General features: G+C 45.1%; 1 protein-coding gene across 1 annotated transcript in view; it reads right to left on the minus strand.

Moving 5' to 3' along the window:
• Positions 1-24,033, minus strand: part of mrpl2 (mitochondrial ribosomal protein L2) — an 82,841-nt gene that overhangs the window by 40,659 nt on the left and 18,149 nt on the right. Inside the window, exon 5 of the mRNA XM_084320148.1 lies at positions 11,319-11,434. Within this exon, the coding sequence (XP_084176274.1) occupies positions 11,319-11,434 (116 nt within the window). The remainder of the gene's footprint in view (positions 1-11,318; positions 11,435-24,033) is intronic.

Below are 24,033 nucleotides of genomic sequence, written 5' to 3' on the forward strand. Positions count from 1 at the left end.
TGAATACCACGACCACAACACCAGAGTGTAGATCATTGGCTAAATGATTATCCAGTTTGACTAATGACTACTACGAGCCACCGTGTAGTGCTACTGCTTACAAACTGCCTCGCTACTGTGAACCTGCTCTTGCCGTCACGTCATATCTAGATGTTAAATAAACCTACGGTTTGGTAAACCCGAGTGTGTTCATTGACCCACACGCAACTGATGTACATATTAACACGGTTTACATGGTGTCAGAAGACAGTACGGACTTTTCGCCCGTGAGTAACGCGTTTTTTCGTCGTGTTTTTACTAGCCTGTGATAGCCTAGCCTAGCTAACCTAACCACGGACGCGCTAGTAGACGGACACTATGGCGGATGGATTTCGCAGACCCGACCCTGTTGTGTTTGATGAAAATTACGCAGAGAATTGGCAGATTTTTGAAGGGGAATATGACATTTTTATTGCCGCAGCCCACTCAGAGAAACCTGCAAGGACAAAGGCTTACATACTCCTCAACATTGCTGGACCTGAAGCCATAGAGCGGGAGCGTTCTTTTTTGTATGCAGCTGAGGTGCGCGCGCCCGGTGAGTCCAGCGGAGTCCAGAGAGGACCCGGACTGCCTGAAAAGAAAATTCAGAGAGATAGGTAGCCCCTTTCGTGACTTTCGGTTTGCAAGCCTGTGGCTTTTGTGACCGGAGTCACTTGCCCACCCGCCCCGATCACCCAGTAGCGAAACGACCAAGCGTCGTCAAGGGGCTCGCGGTGTGTCAAGAATACATCAGATCTGAATTTCAAAGATACCCAGCGTACAATATGGGTCTAACACAGCTTCACGATGGGGTCTGGAAGCTTGGAGTTGCTAATAAACAGTTTAAAACATTGTTACTCGACGAGTGGTATTTACAGACCGAACGTCCATCTCCGCCGTTGGTGTCACAGCGCATGCGCACCATGCCGCGTTCACGTTACTGGGAAGAAGCGGAAGAACCAGAGGACATCTCGTTGCTACAACTAGGAAGCCTTCACGCTTTGACTCTATATATATCTATGGATGAAACGCCCACATCCATACTTCCGCAATTCGTGACGCGAAGTGGGAGATATGGGGTCTATAAAAGAATCCCATATGTCCTAGTAGGAATTACCACTAGGAGGCTGACGTGAATGGTTTTTCCCAGTCGGAAACTGGTTCTTCCGCTTCTTCCCAGTAACGTGAACGCGGCATGGTGCGCATGCGCTGTGACACCAACGGCGGAGATGGACGTTCGGTCTGTAAATACCACTCGTCGAGTAACAATGTTTTAAACTGTTTATTAGCAACGCCGAGCTTCCAGACCCCATCGTGAAGCGGTGTTAGACCCATATTGTACGCTGGGTATCTTTGAAATTCAGATCTGATGTATTCTTGACACACCGCGAGCCCCTTGACGACGCTTGGTCGTTTCGCTACTGGGTGATCGGGGCGGGTGGGCAAGTGACTCCGGTCACAAAAGCCACAGGCTTGCAAACCGAAAGTCACGAAAGGGGCTAAGAGATAGGCAATCCCCAAAGCAACAGGACGATGGAAAGACACAAATTTCATTCGAGAAACCAGAAACAAGGTGAGAGCATTGAATCCTTCATCAGTGACTTGAAGATCAAAGCAAAAAATTGCCAGTTTGGAACTTTGACTGAAGCTGTCACTTCACTACAGCGTTTCCTAGGGATGGTAAACTACCTGGCAAAGTACATCCCCAGCTTCAGTGACATAGCAGTGCCACTGAGGAAGCTGACCCACAAGGAGACGGCGTGGTGCTGGTACCAGCAGCACCAGGAGGCATTTGAGCGCCTCAAGTCGTGCCTATCCAGCCCACCAGTGTTGGTGTACTACAACGTCAAGGAGCCAGTCACACTCACATGTGACGCGTCATGCTATGGACTCGGAGCAGCATGCATGCAAAGTGGCAGGCCAGTAGCATTTGCGTCGCGTACCCTCACAGATACAGAGACAAGGTACGCGCCCAAATAGAAAGAGAGCTTCTAGCTGTCATGTTTGCCTGCACAAAATTCAAGGACTATGCATATGGAAAGCCCACAATCGTGGAAACAGACCACCAACCTCTGGTGACGATCCTGAAAAAGCCCATTCACACAGCCCCAGCCCGTCTCCAGAGAATGCTACTCCGTCTACAGAGCTACGACATCAGCCTAGTGTACAAAAAGGGCAAGTACATGTACCTGGCTGAAACCCTCTCCAGAGCTCCAAACAAACATGTCACCCAGAGCTAGAGCTGCCGCGGTATTGATTATTTCCTTACCGCACAAATTTGCAAAATATTTCCTACCGCCGCAGATATTACCGCATGCACACAAAAAATTTAAAAAAAAAGTTTGAATGCATTTTTTTTTTAGTAGTAGTCTACTCTTTATAGCATATAGCCTGCCTCTAGTCTAAATGTCTATTTTTAGAGGATGACTTTGCAGCATGAATATTGTTTGGGATTCGGCAAGCACGCATTAGTTATTGAAAGTGAAACACGGATTCGAAGTTTCCACTCTGGTCGTGCGCCGTTCACTCGGTGTCGCGGGCAGGGGTGGTTACCCCTAACCCCCCCGACCCTTTCTTATTATTATTACTATAAAGTTACTACTTTATAATAAAGGCATTCGTTTTGTGGCATTAACATTATATAGTTATACGTTCAATAACATCAGCGTATTTACCGGACAATAGCAAGGCAAGCAATACTCTATTCATATCTCAGTTCCTTTCTTTGCTCAGAGCGTGCTGAGTTGTCCCATTCTGCGGTCTGTTAATAAAGTTTTCAATCAGAGCCCTGCTGAAAACGGTGCTTATGAAGTCATGTCGGTGAGTTGCATCTCCACTGCTCGCCTAGAAGAACTCAGAAAGCACACAGCAGAGGATGGGATGTTACAGACCCTCAGCACGGTCATTCAGAGAGGATGGCCCCACAGAGAAAGCCAGCTCCAGCCTGCTGTCATTCCCTTCTTCCCTTACAGAGACGAACTCGCAGTGGAGGATGAATCATCATGAAAGGCCACAAGACAGTCATCCCCCAGTCTCTGCACAGAGAGTACATCAACATTGTGCACAAAGGTCACCCAGGTATTGAAGCCACAAAGCGCAGAGCTAGAGGCATCATATTCTGTCCGGCAATGTCGCTGAAGAGCTGCTCTCATGTGCAACGTGCAACAGCACCAAGTCCCACCAGCAAAAGGAACCTCTGAAACTTCAATCAGTTCCAGACCGCCCATGGTCTACAGTTGCTTTGATTGATTGATTGAAAAGTTTATTAACAGGGAGCTCCCGTAGCTCACCGCATATCTCGGCGCTATTTCTGCGTCGGGGAAAACCGTGCTCGTCGCGGATCTGGGGGACACGAGTTCGATTCCCGGACCCGCCGTCATTTCTCAGAATGTCTTCCCCTGCTCTACATCCCATTTCAACCTGTTTCTGTCTGTCATGCTTGACCAGAAAAGCGATAAACGCTAAAAAATAAAGTTTTAAAAAAGAAAAGTTTATTAACAGATTGCAGAATGGGTACAGTACAGTACAGCTCAATACATACAATTGTTAAGAGGATGCAGACCTGAGAAAGACTTTCGTCTTGTTTCCATCAGGGTCCTCCATTTTCAATTAATCATATGACACACACGACATACAGATAGACAGTACTGCTACATCTATACATTTATGACATACCAGATTTTCAAATACAGTACTGTTTGTGATACTAAAAAAATTCAGAAAAAGAGTGTATATACATTTGACATAGAAACTGTGCATTGGGGGAGGTTGGGTAGGTGGGGTGGGGCTGTACATTGGAGGTGGGGGGGGGGGGGGGGGGGTTGGGTAGGGGGGGGACACTGTACATTGGAATACTGACCTACATTTGACATAGAAACTGTACATTGGAGGAGGTAGGGTAGGTGGGGTGGGGTTGGGTGGGGCTGTACATTGGAGGTGGAGGGGGGGGGGGGGGGGTTGGGTACATTGGAATACTGACAAAGCCATGCTTGGTCTTTATTGGACAACTGGGTTAGGACATTTGTAGGGGCCAGTTTTGAATTGCAGTCTCCCGTAGGTGTTCTTTGAGAGTGTTTTTGAAGGTGGGTAGTGATTCACATTCCTTTACAGCTTTGGGTAGGGCGTTCCACATTGTTGTGGCATAATTGCGAAACGTGTTTAGTCCCTTGTTTGAGCCGAATCTGGGTTTTACATGATTTGTGGAGCTCCCTCTGGTGTTGTGATCGTGGTATTCACTGACCTTTGGGAAGTATTTTGACATGTACATGGGTACCTTGGTCGTGTAGTGTATCTTGTAGACCAGGCCCATTGCAAGTTGCTGTACTCTGTCGTCTACTCTAAGCCATCCTAGGTTGGCAAAGTGTGCAGGGGTGAGGTGGGTTCTAGGAGTCAGGTCAAGCAGTAGTCTGACTAGTTTGTTTTGAGATGTTTGTAATTTGGTTTTTAGTGCCTTTGAGGTGCTTTGGTACCATGAGGTGCAAGCATAGTCGTAGTACCCTTGAATGAGTGCTCCTGCCAGAGTCTTCAGGGTATTCTTGTTTACCAGGGAGGAGATCCGGTACAAGAATCGAGTTAGTTGATTGACTTTTTTTATTACATTGGATGCCATTTTGTCACAGGAAAGATTAGCCTCTAGGATGGAACCCAGGTAGGTAATTTCATCTTTCCTTGTGACAATATTGTCACCCACTGTAACTGAGAAGCCGTCGGTCTTGCTGAGTTTGTTATTTGAACCGAAGAGAATGGACTCTGTTTTGCCCATGTGTAATGATAGTTTGTTGTCGGCGAGCCATATGCAGATTTTGCCTAGTTCCGAGCTGAGGGTTTTTTCAACCTGTAACTTGTTCTTGTCAGAGACCAGCAGGGCTGAGTCGTCCGCAAACAGGAACAAGTTGCAGTCACAAGCTGACGACATGTCATTTGCATAAATTAGGAACAGTAGTGGTCCTAGTATGCTTCCTTGTGGAACACCACAGTTCACTGTGAGGGGGGGGTATAGGGTACCGTTTACCTCCACCATCTGTTCTCTCCCCTCCAGGTAGGATTGTATCCAGCTCACTGATAAAGGGATGTCCCGATCGCCTTTTTTTGCTTCCGATCCGATCCCGATCATATGATTTTAAATATCTATCGATCCGATCGTTTCCGATCCGATCTTTCACATTAGTAATCAATTTTGACGCATTTTTGTCAGAAACTGGCAGAGTGAGACAAGCCCATCTGTTGCCTATAATAGGGCGCGAGAGCGGAGGCTTTTGTTATTACATTCACCCTGAGAAATGTGCTTCTGCTTCATATGAGAAATATTAAAAGTTTCAATATATGTTTGCACATTAGTATACATTCAGTGTTCGACTTACGTAATGGTCCATTCTGGTCTGAAACGCCGATGATAATCCTCAGTCACGTAACGTTATCCTCCAGTTGAAAAGTTAGTCTGAAAACTTCGCCTCCAGCCTGCTGCTTCATGAGTTTTTCCTCCACGCGGAATCTCCTCCTTGCAAACATTGCAACTGGCTTGACTCTCTATTTTAAAATGCTTAGTTCCAAACCTCTGACATTAAGTCTAGCTGCTCAAGTCAGTGGATATTAACCGTGTTTCGGGAGCGACGTGTTGTTGTTGTGATGTGGTCGCGACTCGCGTGTAGCGTGTAGCGTCTAAATTAAAGGGAATGTTTGTTGCAACGGTGAAAATTAAAGGGGAATGTGTTTGTTGTGGATAATTATTCTGCTCTGTGTGACAATAAATACATTAATGATGATATATTATATGTAATTTAAAACCAAAACTAAGGCCTCCGTATGAGTTTAAGACGTGGACATGGTCATGTTTGTTGAATAAAATTTTTCTTTTTTTGACTGCCGATTTTTATTATTATTTTTTCCCGATCCCCGATACTCTGAAAAGCACGTGATCGACGCCGATTCCGATCACGTGATCGGATCGGGACATCCCAAAACCAATTGCTTTTAGCTTGTCAATCAGAATGGTGTGATTGACAGTGTCGAAGGCCTTTTGTAGGTCTAGCATGTTTGAATGGCATGGTAAACACTACCAAGTGCTAGTAGATTCGTATTCTGGCTGGTACGAAATCGACCTTCTCCACAGCCTGACATCATCGGCTGTGATATCTAAGTTGAAAAGACATTTTTCAGTCCACGGCTCACCGCACACCCTCTTCTCTGACAATGCTAGACAATACACCAGTCAGAGTTTCAAGGACTTTGCCAAACAATGGGATTTTGTCCATACCACCAGCAGCCCAGAGTTCCCACAGTCTAATGGGCTCGCAGAGAGGGCGGTCAGAAGTGCCAAGCATCTGATGGAGAAATCTCATAGAGATGGAACCGATGTGGGGCGGCTACGTGGCGTAGTGGGCAAGGCGCTCGCCACGAAATCTGGAGACGCTGGGCTCGGCTGTTCGAGCCCAGCGCTCCACATTTGCTTTCAGTTTAGCTGGTTGACCGTACTAATACACATTGGCCGTATTAGGGGGTGGGAAACTGATGGGTGGGGATCGGGCGTTGTGGACAGCGACTCCTACAGGTTGGTTGGTGCGCCTGCGCAGTAGAATCAGGAAGTGTCGGGGGCAGCGTGAGCCTCCCACGTGTTACTCCTCGCCACTGAGAGATCGAGCTGCGCAGGTGAAAAGATGCGACTGCTGTTACCTCAAGTACCGGAGGGGACTTGTGCTATGTATGACTTAGTCCACATTGCAGCCGGCTTGTGGGAGGCAAGAAACAGCGTTTGTGACAGGGGAGGGTTGAATTGGATGATACGAAATTGGGATGGGAGAAAATATAGAAAATGGGAGAAAAAGTGGATAAAAAAAAAAAAAAAAAAAAGATGGAACCGATGTTTTTTTCAATCTCCTAAACCTCAGGAACGTCCCCCGTGACTCAACACTAGGCTCCCCTGCTGAACGTCTGATGTCACGGCAGACACACGCAGCCATTCCAGTGTGTAGCAAACTACTGGAACCAGCCCCCAAGGACGCCCGGCGAGTCAGCGCCCAGCTCAACAGAAGGCTCACTCTAAAGCACCACTTTGACAAGTCAAGTCGCCCACTACCACCTTTAACAGAGGGACAGGTGGTCCGTATGCAGACCCCGAAAGGGTACGACCGACTTGGGACTGTGAAGGAGAAGAGCTCCTACGTCATCCAGTCCAACGGGAAGACATACAGGAGGAATCGCAGTCACATCCTTCCTGTCACAGAACCACCACGGTTCCACGCAGAGGACCCAGACTCCCAGAACACCAGCTCCTCTACAGTGAACAATGCACCCTTCACGCCACTATCACCAGGGCCAAACAACATGCAACACACACACTCTACCCGGCCAACACACCCAGCATGCTTCCCAGCTGAGAACAGTAACGCACAATATACAACTCGTGTAGGCCGCATCTGCAAGCCAAACCCCAAGTATATACAGTAGATTGTATTAAAAATAATAATAATAAAAAAAAGAGTAAAGAAAACTGCTGTGTATAACATGGTTAACACTTTGGTCGCCAGGCTTAAATTCATAATATACCATCCCACACCAGCTCTATTTGTCTATGGAGAAGTTCCCCTTCTTTACAGTGCAGGGTAGGGCTGGGCGATATAACGATAACGATAAATATCGCGATATATTTTAATAATCGATATCGAATATCGAAATAAAAAAATCGAAAAATCGTTTTTTTTTTTTTTTTTTTTTTATAATTTTTTTTTAACCTGCAACAGGGCAGTTTTAAAACCAGAGACAGTGGACAGACTTGTCTTTCTTGCCTGCAACTTAAAATAATGGCTTTGCTTGTCCAAATGACAATACTGACCAAATTCAGATTTCTTTTTCTCTTGTCCATTTATTTTGTTTGCTTTCTAATTTAAAATACATTTTGAAACCGTCTGTACACAGTAGGCTATGTGTGCTAGCAGAACTAGACTCCAGTCACGAGTCACAGTGCACATGTGCAGTGGTTTGTCCACCAAAAAAGCGCCAAAAGATCGAAAATAAACTAGCATAAATAATAAACTGGAGCCACAGCCAGCAGAGAAGCCGGTTTACTTTAGCTTTTAAACCAGCTGCAGCCTGAGAACTGGAGTGTGAGGGGATGTAACACTAAAGATGGCGGCAATGACAAAGAATTGCTGCAAAATAAACATACATTATGTTGTTTAAAAAAAAAAAAAAAAAAAAAAAAAAAATTATACTTATAACAATTCGATAATTATCGATATTGAGAAATAAAATAAAATTATCATATCGTTATCGCGATATGATTTTTTTCCATATCGCCCAGCCCTAGTGCAGGGCTATAACTTTTTAAATTGTATTGCTAAATTGACATTACTATGGCCCATTCAACATCAAGTATCTATTGTTCAGGGTGTAGCAACGTTATACTTTTTCATTCACATATTCATACTAAAATACGGTCTAAAGTATAAGTATGTTTTTATCGTTTTCTGCAGCTTTCTCCAGAACGTGATTTATAGCCCTAAATGCATTATATTGATGATTGTATACAGTTTGATAGCAATCGGCGCAAGATAAAAAATTTCAAATGGACGTGCTTCTAGAAGTTACTACTTATCATCTGATGTTGACCGGGTGGGGGGGGGGGGGGTCGTTTATAATTCCGTGACCAACGTTAGATGATTCATCTAGTGTGGGTGATATGATCATCAGAGCAGTTTATATCGAACACGTTAAAAAATAATGCTGAAACTAACCGTAGCTTCCTCGGGCCGTTGGGCGATGAGCGTGGAGCAGAAAAATCATGTTGTTTATCGAGTTATTGGTAACGGATTGCTAACCATTGTGTCTAGCCCGAGTCCTGGGACTATTAGCGAGTGATCGGACCGAATTGGAATGAGCACCAGCTTCCATTTCCGGTTTCCGGTTTGAGCGATCCGCCACCAGATGGCGCTCTTGAACCGTTGGAGAGTTGAGAGGGGATCAACAGTAGATCTCAAGTCTCCGGGGGAGAAATATGATTTCGATCACAGATTTTTGAAATATTGATATCAAAGACGTGTTACGGCGTCATTGGCAGAATGAGCATGGCGGGGAATGACGTGGTAAGGGGTTTTTGGCGACCATAGTGTTAATGTAAAATGCTATGCCAATGTGTCAATGTTATTTGCACTAAGTTGTTCCACTTATGCACTTATGGTGATTCCATGTTTTATGAATGCACTACTTCTCAAAGTGATATATACTCGTCCACCTTTGTCTACAGATGGATAGTTTCAAGTTTATCTAAGAGTATCTTCATTAAGGGTGGTCAGGTGGCGTAACGGAGATTGCGTTTGTCACCAACCCCGGAGCGGCTGGATTCGCCTGTTCGAATCCAGCTCACAGCTCTGGGGTTGTCACCAGCTTGGCTGGCCGTTCACACTAATACAATTGGCAGTATTAGAGGGTGGGAGAAGCTGGCGGGGTGGGTCCAGGTCGTTGTAAACAGTGACTCCTACAGTTCGGTCGGGGCGCCTGCTAAGCGCGGATAGGATCTAAGTGGGGATAGTGTGATCCTTCCACACGCTACGCCCTCTCAGTGAGAATCCGCGCTGCCAGGTGAAAAGAAGCAGTTGATTGGCTGGACGTGTGTCGGAGGAAGCACGTGGTAGCCTCCACTCTCCCAGACCGACTGTGGGGGGTAAGTGCGCAGCGACCAGGAAGGGGATTGGGAATTGGCATAACGACTAACATTGGGATGGGAGAAAATCGGAGGAAAAAGGAGGGAGAAAAAGATCCTAAAAAAAAAAAAAAAAAAAAAAAGTGTATCTTCATTAAATTGTTTACTGGAAATTGTAGAATTTTAAAGTAAAAGAAATGTTCTGTGATGTTAACATTTACCTAGTGATACAGTATTTTGTTATATGAGATTTGAGCTAAAAGGAAGGGATGTAGATCATTGGCTAAATGATTATCCAGTTTGACTAATGACTACTACGAGCCACCGTACCTGTAGTGCTACTGCTTACAAACTGCCTCGCTACTATGAACCTGCTCTTGCCGTCACGTCATATCTAGATGTTAAATAAACCTACGGTTTGGTAAACCCGAGTGTGTTCATTGACCCACACGCAACTTAGGTACATATTAACACGGTTTACAAGTTTTTTGTAAAAAAAAATTACAAATTTGTTGAAGCTCAACAAATCATGTTAAACCCAGATTCGGCTCAAACAAGGGACTAAACACGTTTCGCAATTATGCCACATCAATGTGGAACGCCCTACCCAAAGCTGTAAAGGAATGTGAATCCCTACCCACATTCAAAATCGCTCTTAAAGAGCACCTACGGGAGGCTGCAATTCTAAACTGGCCACCGTAAATGTCCAACCCCCCCCACCCCCTCCTAATAGACAGTCTCCTCCCCACCGTATGTATATATTCTCGCCCCACCGAATGTATATTTCTCTCCCACCCACCCACCCCCTCCTAATGTAGTCTCCTCCCCACCGTATGTATATATTCTCCCCCCACCGTATGTATATTTCTCTCCCACCCACCCACCCACCCCCTCCTAATGTACAGTCTCCTCACCATCATATGTATATACTCTCTGTCAGGATCTATGGGTAACAGTACTGTATATTTGCATATTGTATATGTCACAAATGTAACAGCACTGTATGTCACGTATGTCCCTATACCATAAATGTCAAGATGTCATATATGTTGTGTATGTCATAAATGTCACTATGAATTGAAAATGGGGGACCCTGATGTAAACAAGACAAACGTCTTTCTCTGGTCTGCATCCCCTTAACAATTGTGTGTATTGAGCCGTACTGTATTGTACCCATTCTGCAATCTGGTAAATAAAGTTTTCATTCATTCATTCATTGTTGTGGGACATGTGAACCGGAATTGTCCTACCATGGCACCAAAGAAAACATCAGTTTATGCAACAAGTGAGGACGATGGACCTAGCATGTCAAATGAGCCTAGCATGATAAGCAAGTTCCATGGAAGAGTGCCAGATGGTGTGGTGAATTTATCTTAATTTTTTTAACTTGTCATCTATTGTAGCCTTTGTGAATGTCTGCACACACCGAATATTTGGTTATTTGTTCAGACCACCCACCAACTAACTGACCATGAAAAAGTTATATGTAAACATCTCTTTGAATGTTTGAATCCACAGAAGAGGGTGGCTTATTTATTGCCTATCTATTCATTATTCTCTATGGTACGTATATGGAACACAAGTAGTTATTTCCTATTTATTCATTATTCTCTATGGTACATATATGGAACACAGTAGTTGAACCAACATGCTGTTGAAGTCATACCTGCCATCCGCCCAATGACTCCAGATGTTTTTATGATGTCTCCAACCTGCATGTTCTCCGTGGCAATGATCCACCGCTTCCGGTTTCCTCCAGCTATCAGGGCGATGTCTGCAGATCTGCCCAGAAAAACACCAATTTGTTTCTGATGAGAGGAGCCCATGTCTGGTTATGAGGAGAGGAGCCCATGTCTGGTTATGAGGAGAGGAGCCTTTATCACACAGAACTCACTGCATTATACTGCGATATAGATTCTCTTACGCCCCCAATCTGCCCGCTTTGGGTTGTCCACACTGAACCTAGCAAAGAATGCTATGATGCCGTGTTCCCGAGTCGGATAGATGGAGACAGTGTGCATAGAATAGACGCAGCACATACCGAAATAGGTCTCCAAAGGCACACGCACGCAATGATAAAATTATCAAATTGACATGCATAATTCGCAATGATTGATTAGTTAAGACAAGCTTTCTCTAGGCTTTTGAAAATATAGAGGAGACCTTGCTGGTAACGGAGCAGTCGATAGGAGGAACCTCCACATCAAGAGTCTTTTTTACGAGTCCAGGGGCCTCATTTATCAATGCTGCATACGCACATAAATGTGCGTAAACCATGTGTACGATAATTTCTAAGCAAAGTGTAAGATAAAGTGGGATTTATCAATATGAACGTGTGCTTGAGATTGTGCGTACATCTACGCACAGCTCTGACCGTGCGTACATGGCACCAAAGCAACTTAATTGTTGTCAAACTCAGAGATAGGGCAGATCTATTTGCCGAGAGCAAGTAGAGTCCGCTACCCGAGACACATTTTCTTTGATTTGTGCCGCAATTAGGGACCCAAATTGGAGCGTGAAACAAAACACACGAATGCTATCCCTGTGCACATTCAAGATCTCTCCACCCTGGGATTTCTTGGCCACTGGCACGTTCCAGCGTGAGATTAGAGTGGATTGTGTTTAATATTTCATCAACTAAAATATACGTCAAACCCAGCGCCTCTCCCTGCCGTCTGCAGGTGGATAATCTTGAGTTTCCGACCCCCCAGTAAGCTAACCATAGATAAATCCAAAACAATAAAAGTCTTGGAGGAAAATATTAATTTGCTTCCGCTACTAACGATGCAGGCTTGTATGCTTAATGTGTGGCGAGAAATTAGTGAACAACAAAAAGACTTCTCACGCCAAAATCAAAAGCATGTATTTAACAAACTCAAATTTTCCAAACACGGTTGTATATTAACTAAATAACAGATACACAGAACCGTTATGCGCTAGCAGCGTGTCTGACGGACGAATGTGTCTGATGGCCAAATGTGTCTGACGGCCGAATATGTCTGACGGCGCACAGATGATATGTAAATGTCATGAAATTATATGAAATATATAAATATATGCGTTCGTTAGAGAAAACGAATTCCAATAACATATGCCTTAATCTATGCGCATATATCCCTCTCTATATATAGTATAATATATAAAACTTTATACACTGTTATCTTAATTTTAAGGGTAAATTGGTTTTGCGGCTCCAGATAATAAAAAAAGATTCGTGCAAGAGGGGGCAAAATGGCTCTTTAAATTTTTTGAAATTTGTAATTTGGACATGTACTACACAAGACTTAGTTCAGGCTATGGACCCAGGCTGTTTTTTCAGCCATACCAATGTTTTTGGAAATACTACTTCTGGACTACTAACTACTACAGAAAGTTTTTCTACAACTCAAGTTCAGACTTATGTGACTCTATTTCATTAGCACTAAAAGTTGTATCAGAAACTTCAAAATGTCATCTTTCAAAAGAGACCAGGCCCATGCATGTGCTATAAGTATAAAGTATAGTATTTTGGTTTGCAAAATGCAGTCCTCAAGTTCAAGTAAAAAAATTTGCCACTTTTGGGGGCGCCTGTTAACTCATTGGCCGCCAAAAACGAGTATCGTAAATCCTCAAATAGAGGAGGGACCTCCAATAAAGGAGGGGCCTCTTATAATGGACGGGGTGTTGATGCATTTAGACAAACACAGGCCGGTCTCTAATATAAGGTCGCAAAAAAAGTATTTTCTTTATTTTTCGTGCCGTGATATAGAATGAGATAAACTCTTGCCAATGGAAATCAAGTGCTGCCTCCCGCTACACTGACTACCGTACATTAACGTTTCCCTCTGGTTAGCTTTAGCGCTAGCTAACGTTGTCATGATATCTAGATCTGTGGTGTCAGCTGGATGACGTTGACTTCGTTTGCAAACGTTAACGTTCGCTATCTATATGGCGTTGGCAGACGGGGCTGGCGTTGTCCAGTTGACACATTACAGACCATGATGGCTATGATAACGTTAGTAGCTAAAGCTACTGCATGTCAACAAGTCGATTTGATTGAGGAAGTCGAGAAGGTACCACACGCTAAACCGTCCCCGGACCCCACAACCTAGTATACAGTTCCAACTTCAGTGTGTGAATTACATTAATCCCACAATTACTCAACTGCACTCAATATTTAAATACCAATGCTAGTCTAAATAAATGTAGACAGACAATGTACGTATTAAAAAAAAATTATAATAATAATAATAATAAGTCTGAAAATGAAGGGATTATGTCCATGAGTGTCATTTTTTTAAATTAAGGCCTGCCTCTTATATAAGCCTCTCTCTAATAAAGGCCTGGTGCTCTTTGCAGCTGAGGTAAATAGAAGACCTGTCCTATATTTGAGGATTTACGGTATTCGTGTTTCGTCGCCAACCGCTCAGCGCCAAAAACGAGTTTTTTCGTTTTTAGAACCGTTAATCGTTTTCCTTTGATCCCCATTCTAAACACTCGCTCTGAGCTGCCTGTGTCTCCCTGGCACCGCTGCCTATGTTAAAATTGCAATGACGATCGAATCCCGCCAGGTGACAGTATCGCCTACCTTTTGAACTGGGTACTGTCTTGTCTTTCAGTACTGAGGTACCTCCGGCTGCTTCCCCCTCAAAGTGAAATCAGGACATAGCAATTGGTCGGAGATTTGATGCCTCAAACCTATTGTTTCCCATATGATAGCCATGCCCAATGACTTACTTGACTTAATACTCTTTACCCCGTTGGGGGGCATAGGGCGTCCACCAGAGCTCTCCATCCAGCCATGCCCAATATACACGAGTAATTGCAATCGCGATGGGACGACTGGGATTTATTCATTTTAGAGTACCTTCTGACTAAGGTAAGGTCTATTTTAGGTACAACCTGCTGGTATTTTTTTTACCAAAAACATGCTTTTGTATCGATCAGTGTCGTGTTTTACCGAACCTAAAACATGCTTTTGGTAACGATCGCAGTTTCGAGGTAAAACGACATATATATGGTATATACCTTTGATTTGGAAATATTTGGAGTTTCAGGCGAGCAACCCGAACGATTTTGGCATATGCGTATAACACGTCATATCTCGTGATCTAGAAAGAAATACTGGATTATTTTAGAAAGGGGAGATGTTTAGCATGGAATAGCGCACAAAAAAAAGTATGTAGAAATGAACTGGTTAGTCAGTGTTGGACTATAAACAATGCCTGTCAAATGAGCCATACTATTCAAGATTCAAGATTGTTTATTGTCATATGCACAGTTAAACGGACAGTTTGCCATACAATGAAAATCTTACTTTGCTAGTCCGCCCTTCACACAAAATACTTAACTAAAACATATTTAAATACAAGTGAGTGCTAGAAAATAAGGTAAAAATAGATAAATATAATATATACAAGGCACAGTGAGTAACATTGCACGTTCCGATCAGTATTTACAATATACATGGAGGTGACCGTGGGTCACAGTGGCAGTTAAAAAAAAATATTTAGTGATTAATAGTTCGGGGGAAGGGTGACAGTGTGGTCACAGCAGCAGTCAGGTCAGAGTGTCTGCCTGGAACAAACGCAGGTGGGGGGGATCAGTTTCAAGAAGGTGTGTGTCTGTGGGGGGGGGGGGGGGGGGGGGGGTGCTAGGTGGGGCAGCTGGCATTCACAAGCCTGATGGCCTGTGGGTAGAAACTGTTTGTCAGTCTCGTAATTCTGGCTTTCAGACTCCTGTATCGCCTGCCTGATGGCAGGAGGTTGAAGAGTCTGTGCTGGGGGTGTGTACTGTCCTTAATTATATTATGTGCTCTCCTGGTGGCCCTGGTAGAGTAAATGTCCTGTAGTGAGGGGAAGGCTGCTCCAGAGATGTACTGAGCAGTTTTAATAACTCGCTGGAGTGCCTTCCTCTCAGAGTCCTTAGCAGTGCAGTTTCCATACCAGACCGTGATTGAGCTGGTAAGGACACTCTCAACCGTACTTCTTTTTTTTTTGATCCACTTTTTCTCCCATTTTTCTATATTTTCTCCCATCCCAATTTCGTATCATCCAACCCTCCCCCGTCACGAACGCTGTTTCTTGCCTCCCACAAGCCGGCTGCAATGTGGACTAAGTCATACATAGCACAAGTCCCCTCCGGTACTTGAGGTAACAGCAGTCGCATCTTTTCACCTGCGCAGCTCGATCTCTCAGTGTCGAGGAGTAACGCGTGGGAGGCTCACACTGCCCCCGACACTTCCTGATTCTACTGCGCAGGCGCACCAACCGACTTGTAGGAGTCGCTTGTTCACAACGTTCGATCCCCACCCTTCAGTTTTCCCTCCCCGTAATACGGCCAATGTGTATTACTGCGGACGACCAGCTAAACTGAAAACAATATGGAGAGCTGGATTCGAACACGCGAATCCTAGCGTCTCCACACTGGTGGCGAGTGCCTTGCCCACTACACCACCTAGCCGCCCTACTCTCAACCGTACTTCTATAGAAGTTGCTGAGAATTTTGGGTGGCATGCCAAATATTCTCAGCCTTGTTAGGAAGTACAGTCATTGGTGGGATTTTTTTTATTATCTGTTGGGTGTTGTGAGCCCAGGTGAAGTCCTCGCTGATGTGGGTACCGAGGAATTTAAAGGTTTTCACCCTATCCACCTCTGTCTCACCTATGTACAGAGGTGTGTACTGTACACTCCTCCTCCGTGGGTCAATAATCATCTCCTTGGTCTTGTCTGCGTTCAAGGAGAGATTATTGTCCTGACACCAGGCCACCAATTCCGCCACCTCCCTTCTGTACGCCTCCTCAGCTCCCCCAGTGATCATCTGCGAATTTGATGATACTGGTGTTGTTCTGGGAGGCCACACAGTCGTGTGTGAAGAGGGTGTACAGTAGGGGGCTCAGCACGCAGCCCTGGGGGGTTCCTGTGCTTAGAACCTTTGTGCCTGATGTCCGGTTGCCGACTCTGACTGACTGGGGCCTATTTGTAAGAAAGTTCAGCACCCAGTTACAGAGAGCCGGTGTCAGACCCACAGTGAGGAGTTTAGTAGAGAGTTTGTGTGGGATGACCGTGTTAAATGCAGAGCTATAGTCGATGAATAATAGTCTGGCATATGTGTCCTTGCCCTCTAAGTGGGTGAGGGTGGTGTGGATGATGGTGTTGCTCCATAGCTATAATACAGAACACACGATGGGTCCGCAAACATCAATAACACTGGCGCCATTGAGTAGAGATGGGAAAACAGTAGGGATGTGCGATATTATCGGAAATTAAGAGTTGGACAATATCGGTATATCGGATATCGGTAAAAAAGTCAATATCGAACATCCCTAGAAAACAGTGTGGCGGTCAATGAGTTAAGAGGTTAATTAATTTGGAAGAGGCGCATATGAAACATTCAAAATATTCAAAATTATTATATTTCATATTTTCATTTCAAGTGGTAAAAAATATTAAAATAAATTAGTGGGCAGGTTAGGGTAATAGGCACAAAATCCTGTCTGTCATTTAGGCTGCGTCCCATTTCTCCCCTTGGCCCTACCCCCCCATTTTGGAGTGCCCTCGATGGGGAGTCACCCTTCAGAGCTGCACTACGAAATGGGACAGCACTAGCACTCACAAACGTAAACAGTTGCCGACAGCACAATGATGCAACTCACCCATGCGCCGATTGTTTACATTACTTACAGGCAGCTTACATCAGAAGGACCATGAAGCTTGCTCTGCATACCATGTAAATTATAACGAATGTCTTCAGTGTTTATGCTTGTATATAAAAAGGTTTTTGGTATTGTCACGTACGTGGGTTGTTCATTATCATTATTGCCATATATTTTAACACCATGTAACATCAGAGTAATATATTATTTGTGTTTTCTATGTGTGGTGTTGTGTCATCTCCTAATCGCCTGTTTCTGTTTCCGCAGATGCCACTCATCTCCCTGATTGGATTGGTTGCCCCTGATTGGTGCATCTTCAAGACAGGCAGTGGAGATGGGTGGTTAATAGATTGGGAGGTGGCACACATCGGGGCGTCTCTCTCTGTCATTTGCGGGTGATCATCGTGTTGAGAGGTTGCCCTTGAATTGCCACTGTTATGTGGAATGGTAGTTATGCTGCCCTGTGTTTCCACTGTTGTGTGGAACTGGTTAAATGTGACTGTGTGATGTAGCTTCCAAGGTGAGTATATATATATGTATATATTGTGGCCTCTGTAGCCAAGCCACTGTTTATATATGTATGTTACGACCCTGGCTCATGGGTACGCAACCTATGTGTAACCAACACCAAAACCCTGTGCTCTAACTCAAAAATGCTACTAAACCAAGGAACTATTAATGTAAATGTAAACTAAAGGACTAAGGTAACCAACGGACATGGACTGGAAGAACCTGACAGCTCTTTCTCTAAGCACAGACAGTGCATGTGTGTTACTAGGTCTGCCTTTAAAGCTCCCCAGCAGGTAACCAATCAGCACTAATTGGCTAATTGGCAGGCCTCACCTGCATGCCCGGTGACACAGGAGTGATCAGGCCTCTAGTACATAACACCTCCCCCACCAAACTGGTTGCCCAAGAGGCAACCACTACACAACAACCCATAAACAAAACAAAAAACAACTGTGACCCCTTAGTTGTCAGGGCCACTACCACAACAGCGATAACGGGTACCACAAACACCGGTACTATGATCGTGAGAGGGCGTCTGCTAGCACGTTGTCCCTCCCACGATGTGGCGAATATCCAAGTTATACGCCTGGAGGAACAAACTCCATCGCATCAAACGATGGTTCGAGTTCACCATGCTGCGAAGAAAAACCAAAGGGTTATGGTCTGTATACACAACAAGGGGTAAACTGGAGGATCCAACGTAAACATCAAAATGGTTCAAGGCAAGAACCGGGTCGGCCCCTGTCGAACACGACCACCGATACCGATCTGTCAAAATTATACTGCAAACCAAAATCAACCTGAGAACTGCGCTTAACAGAACAGAACACAGCACAACAAAACCATAGATCACTGATACCACCACCGCACCCATATCCATCCCACCTGGCACTGGCAGTTCAGGATACTGCACACCGTGAACATCCAGAGTAGGCTGTACCGCCTCAGGTACAGCCCCAGTGTACCGGGAACATGGCAGTACGACAGTCACAATAACGTCTGGAACACCATCTAAAATGGCGTCACCCAAAGTAACATTGTCCTGATCAAAATCAAAATGGCTGCCACTCAACAGACCAGGTCGCGAAGGCGGCTCCTGCTCCACAGGACACAGGTAACTAGGTTGACCATCACACCTAGTGCATGGCAGAGAATCAGTGTGGACATGTGGATCAATGTCAGAATCATCAACTGACATACTGGGACCATCCCTGCCCACAAGTGAAACATTAGGGACAATAGAGCTACTGTGGGAAGGCTGGCAGCCTAAGTCAAGCTTAGTAGCCTCTCCAACTAGAACGGTGTCACATGAAACAACAGCACCTCTCATAGCATCCTTCCCACACTCATCCTCCAATTCGTTCGTGGCCTCAGCCACCGTACAGGCTGGGAAGACCTTGAGACACTGCGCTGCCATATCATCTCCTGTCACATGCTTCTCCGGCACGCATGCCAACTCTGGTTTCACCACCGGGCCTAACACACAACCACAATCAAGAGAATCATTATGCAGAGGTACATCCACAGTGTGCTTTCCAAAATCCTCAACAGGTACACATTTTAATTCAACAAAGAATGTGTCACTAAGTGTAATGTCCCAAGTCGAAGTATCAACAACATCACTTTTGTCCTTTGACATTTCTCGTGCCACAGCACACACAGGAAACACTCCTGGATGTTTCTGTGCCAGCTCATTAGAGACCTCAGAAACCACAGGAATGGGAGTTACAACCGGAGTAGCCAACACTTTGTCACCAGCCAAATCATTCCCTAGAATGAAGGACACCCCCTTTATGGGAATGTGAGAACATACCCCCACAACAACATTGCCTGATACTAAGGGAGAATTGAGCGTGACCTCATGCAAAGGTGCATCCACAAATCCACCCCCAAAGCCCCGAACAACGACACCGGAATGCAAAGAAGAGTTTTCTGAAAACGGCAAAACGCCCTCCAGAATGAGGGACTGAAAAGCACCGGTATCTCTCCAAATTGTTATAGCCTGTTTGGACTCTAGTGCATTAGTCAGGGAAACAAATCCATTCATCATAAACCTTGAGGAACCCTCGAGCTCTTTGTCCACACATTTGATACTTTCCCCATCTAACGTTGGTATAGGCGTCCTGCATATGGTTTCTACCAGAGCCACGGTTCTGACATTTTTCTGCTCAAGCACCGGGCATGCAGCAACAATATGACCAGGTTCTTTACAGTAGAAACAGATAATCCCTTCTGGGAATGCACCAGCAGAACCACCCCGCCTAGGAGGTGAAGTTAACTGACCAGCAGACACAGGTTTTGGGAAACGGCCCCCCTGAACAGGACGCCTATCCCCGGACTCAACACGGTAGTCCTCCAAAAACACGGACTTGTGTGTCAACACAAACTCATCAGCGAAGACAGCGGCGTCGCCTATCTTCGATACCCCATGTTCATTTAGATGTGTGGAAACGGTATCAGGAACACATCTTTTAAATTCCTCTAGGAGAATCAACTGCCTAAGCTGCTCTCTTGACTCTGCCTTCTGAGAAGTGCACCACCTGTCAAACAGGTTCTCCTTCTCCCTTCCAAACTCAACATAAGACTGCCCCTCCGACCTACGATAACCTCTAAAACGCTGACGATAGGCCTCAGGGACCAACTCATAAGCCCTCAAAATGGAAGCTTTAACCAGCTCATAATCAGCGCTTTGTTCAAGGGACAGAGCAGTGTAGGCTTCTTGTGCCCTACCAACCAAAACACATTGCAGCAGCAGTGTCCAGGCGGTATCAGGCCACTTCAATGTGGTTGCCATCCGTTCAAAAAGGGGAAAATATCTTTCCACGTCTTTCTCAAAAAATGGTGGCACCATCCTAATATTCCTGCCTACATCAAACCCGGAACGTGACTCTGGATGCAGAGCACCCGCCTGCAAGGCAGCATGCTTATATTCAAGCTCCTTCTGTGCATGCTCGTGCTCCAGCAACATTTGTTTCTCCTTAAGCTCACGCTCCTTAAGTTCACGCTCACTGTTAAATTCACGCTCCTCTCTTCTCTCCTTAAGCGCACGCTCCTCTCTCCTCTCCTCGCGCTCTAGCTGCCTTTCCCTAAACTCCAACTCCCTAATCCTCCACTCACCCTCTACCCCAGGTAATAGCGGAGACGCGCCAGACGAAGGAGGCTCCTCCACCCTCTCCTCAAGCACCTGCTCTCTAATGAGTAACACCCTTAAAGCACTCAAGGCAGACGGCTTCAAACGTTTCTCCCCTGCAGAAAGCTCTACCCTGTAGTGTACAGCAAGTTCTAGCAGTTGTTCTTTGGAAAACTTGTCTAATAAGTCATGAGACGGACGATCAACAAAGTCCCTGATGGAAGCCATTGTCACTGAACTAGACACCCCAAGCTACACACCCAACCTCACAGACACGAAGAACCACTAACGAACCACGAAGACCCCCCCAACAAACCACTGAAGAACCACGAAGAACCACTGAAGAACCATGAATAATGCTAAATGCCAATAATAACAACCAGAAGGGAACGCGGTGGAAATGTGAGCTCTACGGAGCGCACCTTTCTAGGTTGCACAACAAAAATAATAAAAAAAAACACACCCACCCTAAATAGACGTGTCATACACGCAGGGTGTTAGGTGCTACCAGGTATGCTCACCAAACACTCAAACAAACAAAATAAATCCAACAAACAATTCCAAACAGGTGCGCCTTCTAACCTGATGACTACATATGCTTCTACGTCTAAACTGCAGAAGAAGAAAAAACGGCCCACCACATGTCTACCCTAAGAAACACTAAATCAAGCCCTACCACACTACCTGTGTTTTCTGGCCGCCCTAATCTACCTACCCTTAAACTAATGCCCTGTAGACCTAACCTTCTTCAACCACACCTGCTACCAGTCAAAGATCATATACCAATCATTTCATTGACCGCCCCAGGAGTACGTGGTGCACAGGACGCTAACCAACAACCAGAAAATAATGTCCTTATCTACATGTGGTGCCGACTAAACTATATATTTTAACAGCATAAGTAGTCACATCAAATTACAAACAAATACGGCATACTCACCTGTTTGATGAAATGGCTCAGCCCCCACGTTACACCATATGTAACGAACACCACCCAAACCATAATACCATGACACCCCGTGCAACACAAAAAAAAAACACCAAACAAAGTTCTAGGGGTAAAAGATCCCGGACGAGCGCCCAACTGTTACGACCCTGGCTCATGGGTACGCAACCTATGTGTAACCAACACCAAAACCCTGTGCTCTAACTCAAAAATGCTACTAAACCAAGGAACTATTAATGTAAATGTAAACTAAATGACTAAGGTAACCCAACGGACATGGACTGGAAGAACCCGACAGCTCTTTCTCTAAGCACAGACAGTGCATGTGTGTTACTAGGTCTGCCTTTAAAGCTCCCCAGCAGGTAACCAATCAGCACTAATTGGCTAATTGGCAGGCCTCACCTGCATGCCCGGTGACACAGGAGTGATCAGGCCTCTAGTACATAACAATGTATCTATGTACTGCATCTCTCTATATATATGTTGTGGCCTCTGTAGACACTTTGTGCCTTGTTTGCCACTATTGTGTGGAGCGATTGTTATGTTTACTTGTCACTTTGTGTGACTTACCCTATTGATGTGGGAGTATCCTATTGTTGGCTTTTTGTGCCTAATTGCTACTGTTCCACTGGAACTATTTATTCACTGTGTTGGCTTTAGTGCTGGGTGATAACCCAGTGCCAACCTGGTTGGCTGGTGTCTGAGGACACAGCCCATATTAGCCTTAATTATTATATTTACTTGTCTGTTCTCCAACTACCTTTTTCCCTATTTGTTATATGTTTGTGGGATTACTTCCCCTCTTTTCCCAATAGCCAAGTGAAGGTTTGAATCCCTTCCCTGAGAATAAATATAATTTGAGTGAAGGTTTGAATTCCTTCCCTGAGAATAAATATAATTTACTATTTGAAACAACGCCTTGTGTTCACTTTCTTACCTGCTCGGGACCTTGCTTAATGCACTGCTGGAGGGGCTGGTTTTCACATACGGCCCGCTCCAGCTTATATTCTATATTGTCATTAGACATTACTATGTGACATGGGGGTTCATTTCCGGTCTTTCATGTCCTTGTGACATGGGGGGCTCAATGCCGGTCTGCTGTGTACGTTTGACATAGGGGCTGATGGTGTCAGGTAAAGTGGCGTTGTTGTTTATTGGTATTTATGTATCCATGCCGTGTTTTTTTCATAATAATTAACCATTCGTGTATGCTCTTAACCAGATCTCTTTTTTCTACCACATAGGTAACAGGGGGGTCGCCTGCCTGGCTAGGGGGTGGGGGGCACGAGTCGTGATTCCGGTGGAGCGCGCAATGAAATCGGTAAGCGACTGAAGATATGTGTAGCCCTCATCCCGTTAGGGGAGTAGTTTAGCTGGGATAGGCTAGAGTGACACAGGTGACCCTAGTTGAGTGGTTAGGAACATTTGTTATTGTTTTCATTGGTAGTAGATGTGGTCAGTTGGATTGTTTTGGTTAAGAGGTATAAATGCAGAATGTGTCTATTATTATTGCGCACGGTTATGGTTGGCTAAGTGAGGACGTTATATATATATTTTTTTTTGTATCATAGTCACGCATAAGGACATATTATGGCTGCGTCTGCGTTTGTTTTGGAGGTCTTTGTAGTGGATCCGTCAGAGGATCATTTGGACGGTTGCACTAAGGCGGAATTATGCCTTATTGCTAAACATTATAATATTACTGTGCAAAGTTCCCAGTCCAAGGCTGATATGAAGGCGGCTGTAATAGCTGGGTTAGTGGAGCAACAGGTGTTTAGCACGGCTCGGGGAGTGGTAAGTCATAGTGACTCACTGTTAGTGGACCAGGAGGTTAAAAACACTGGCGATAAATCTCCCTTAGGTGATCTTAACCCAGAGGGTGGTGCTATTAGGAAGAATGGTAGTGCTCCCAGAGTTGAGAGTGAGGGGGGCGATTCAGATAAAGAATCGACGTCTTCTGGCCATAAGCGTTCTAGCCTGCGTTTTGCCCGTCTCCAGATGGAGAGAGCGATTTTGCGCAGGGAGGAGCGAGACAGGGAAGAGAGAGCAGCTGTACGAGACAGAGAGGACAAAGCGGCTGTGCGAGATAGAGAGCAGAGAGGGGAGGAGAGAGAGAGGCTGGAGAGAAAAGAAAAGGAGGAGAGGGACAGGCTGGAGAGAAG

The sequence above is a fragment of the Notolepis coatsorum genome, assembly GCF_963971535.1.
Source record: "Notolepis coatsorum genome assembly, chromosome: 8".
NCBI classification, from domain to species: Eukaryota; Metazoa; Chordata; class Actinopteri; order Aulopiformes; family Paralepididae; genus Notolepis; species Notolepis coatsorum.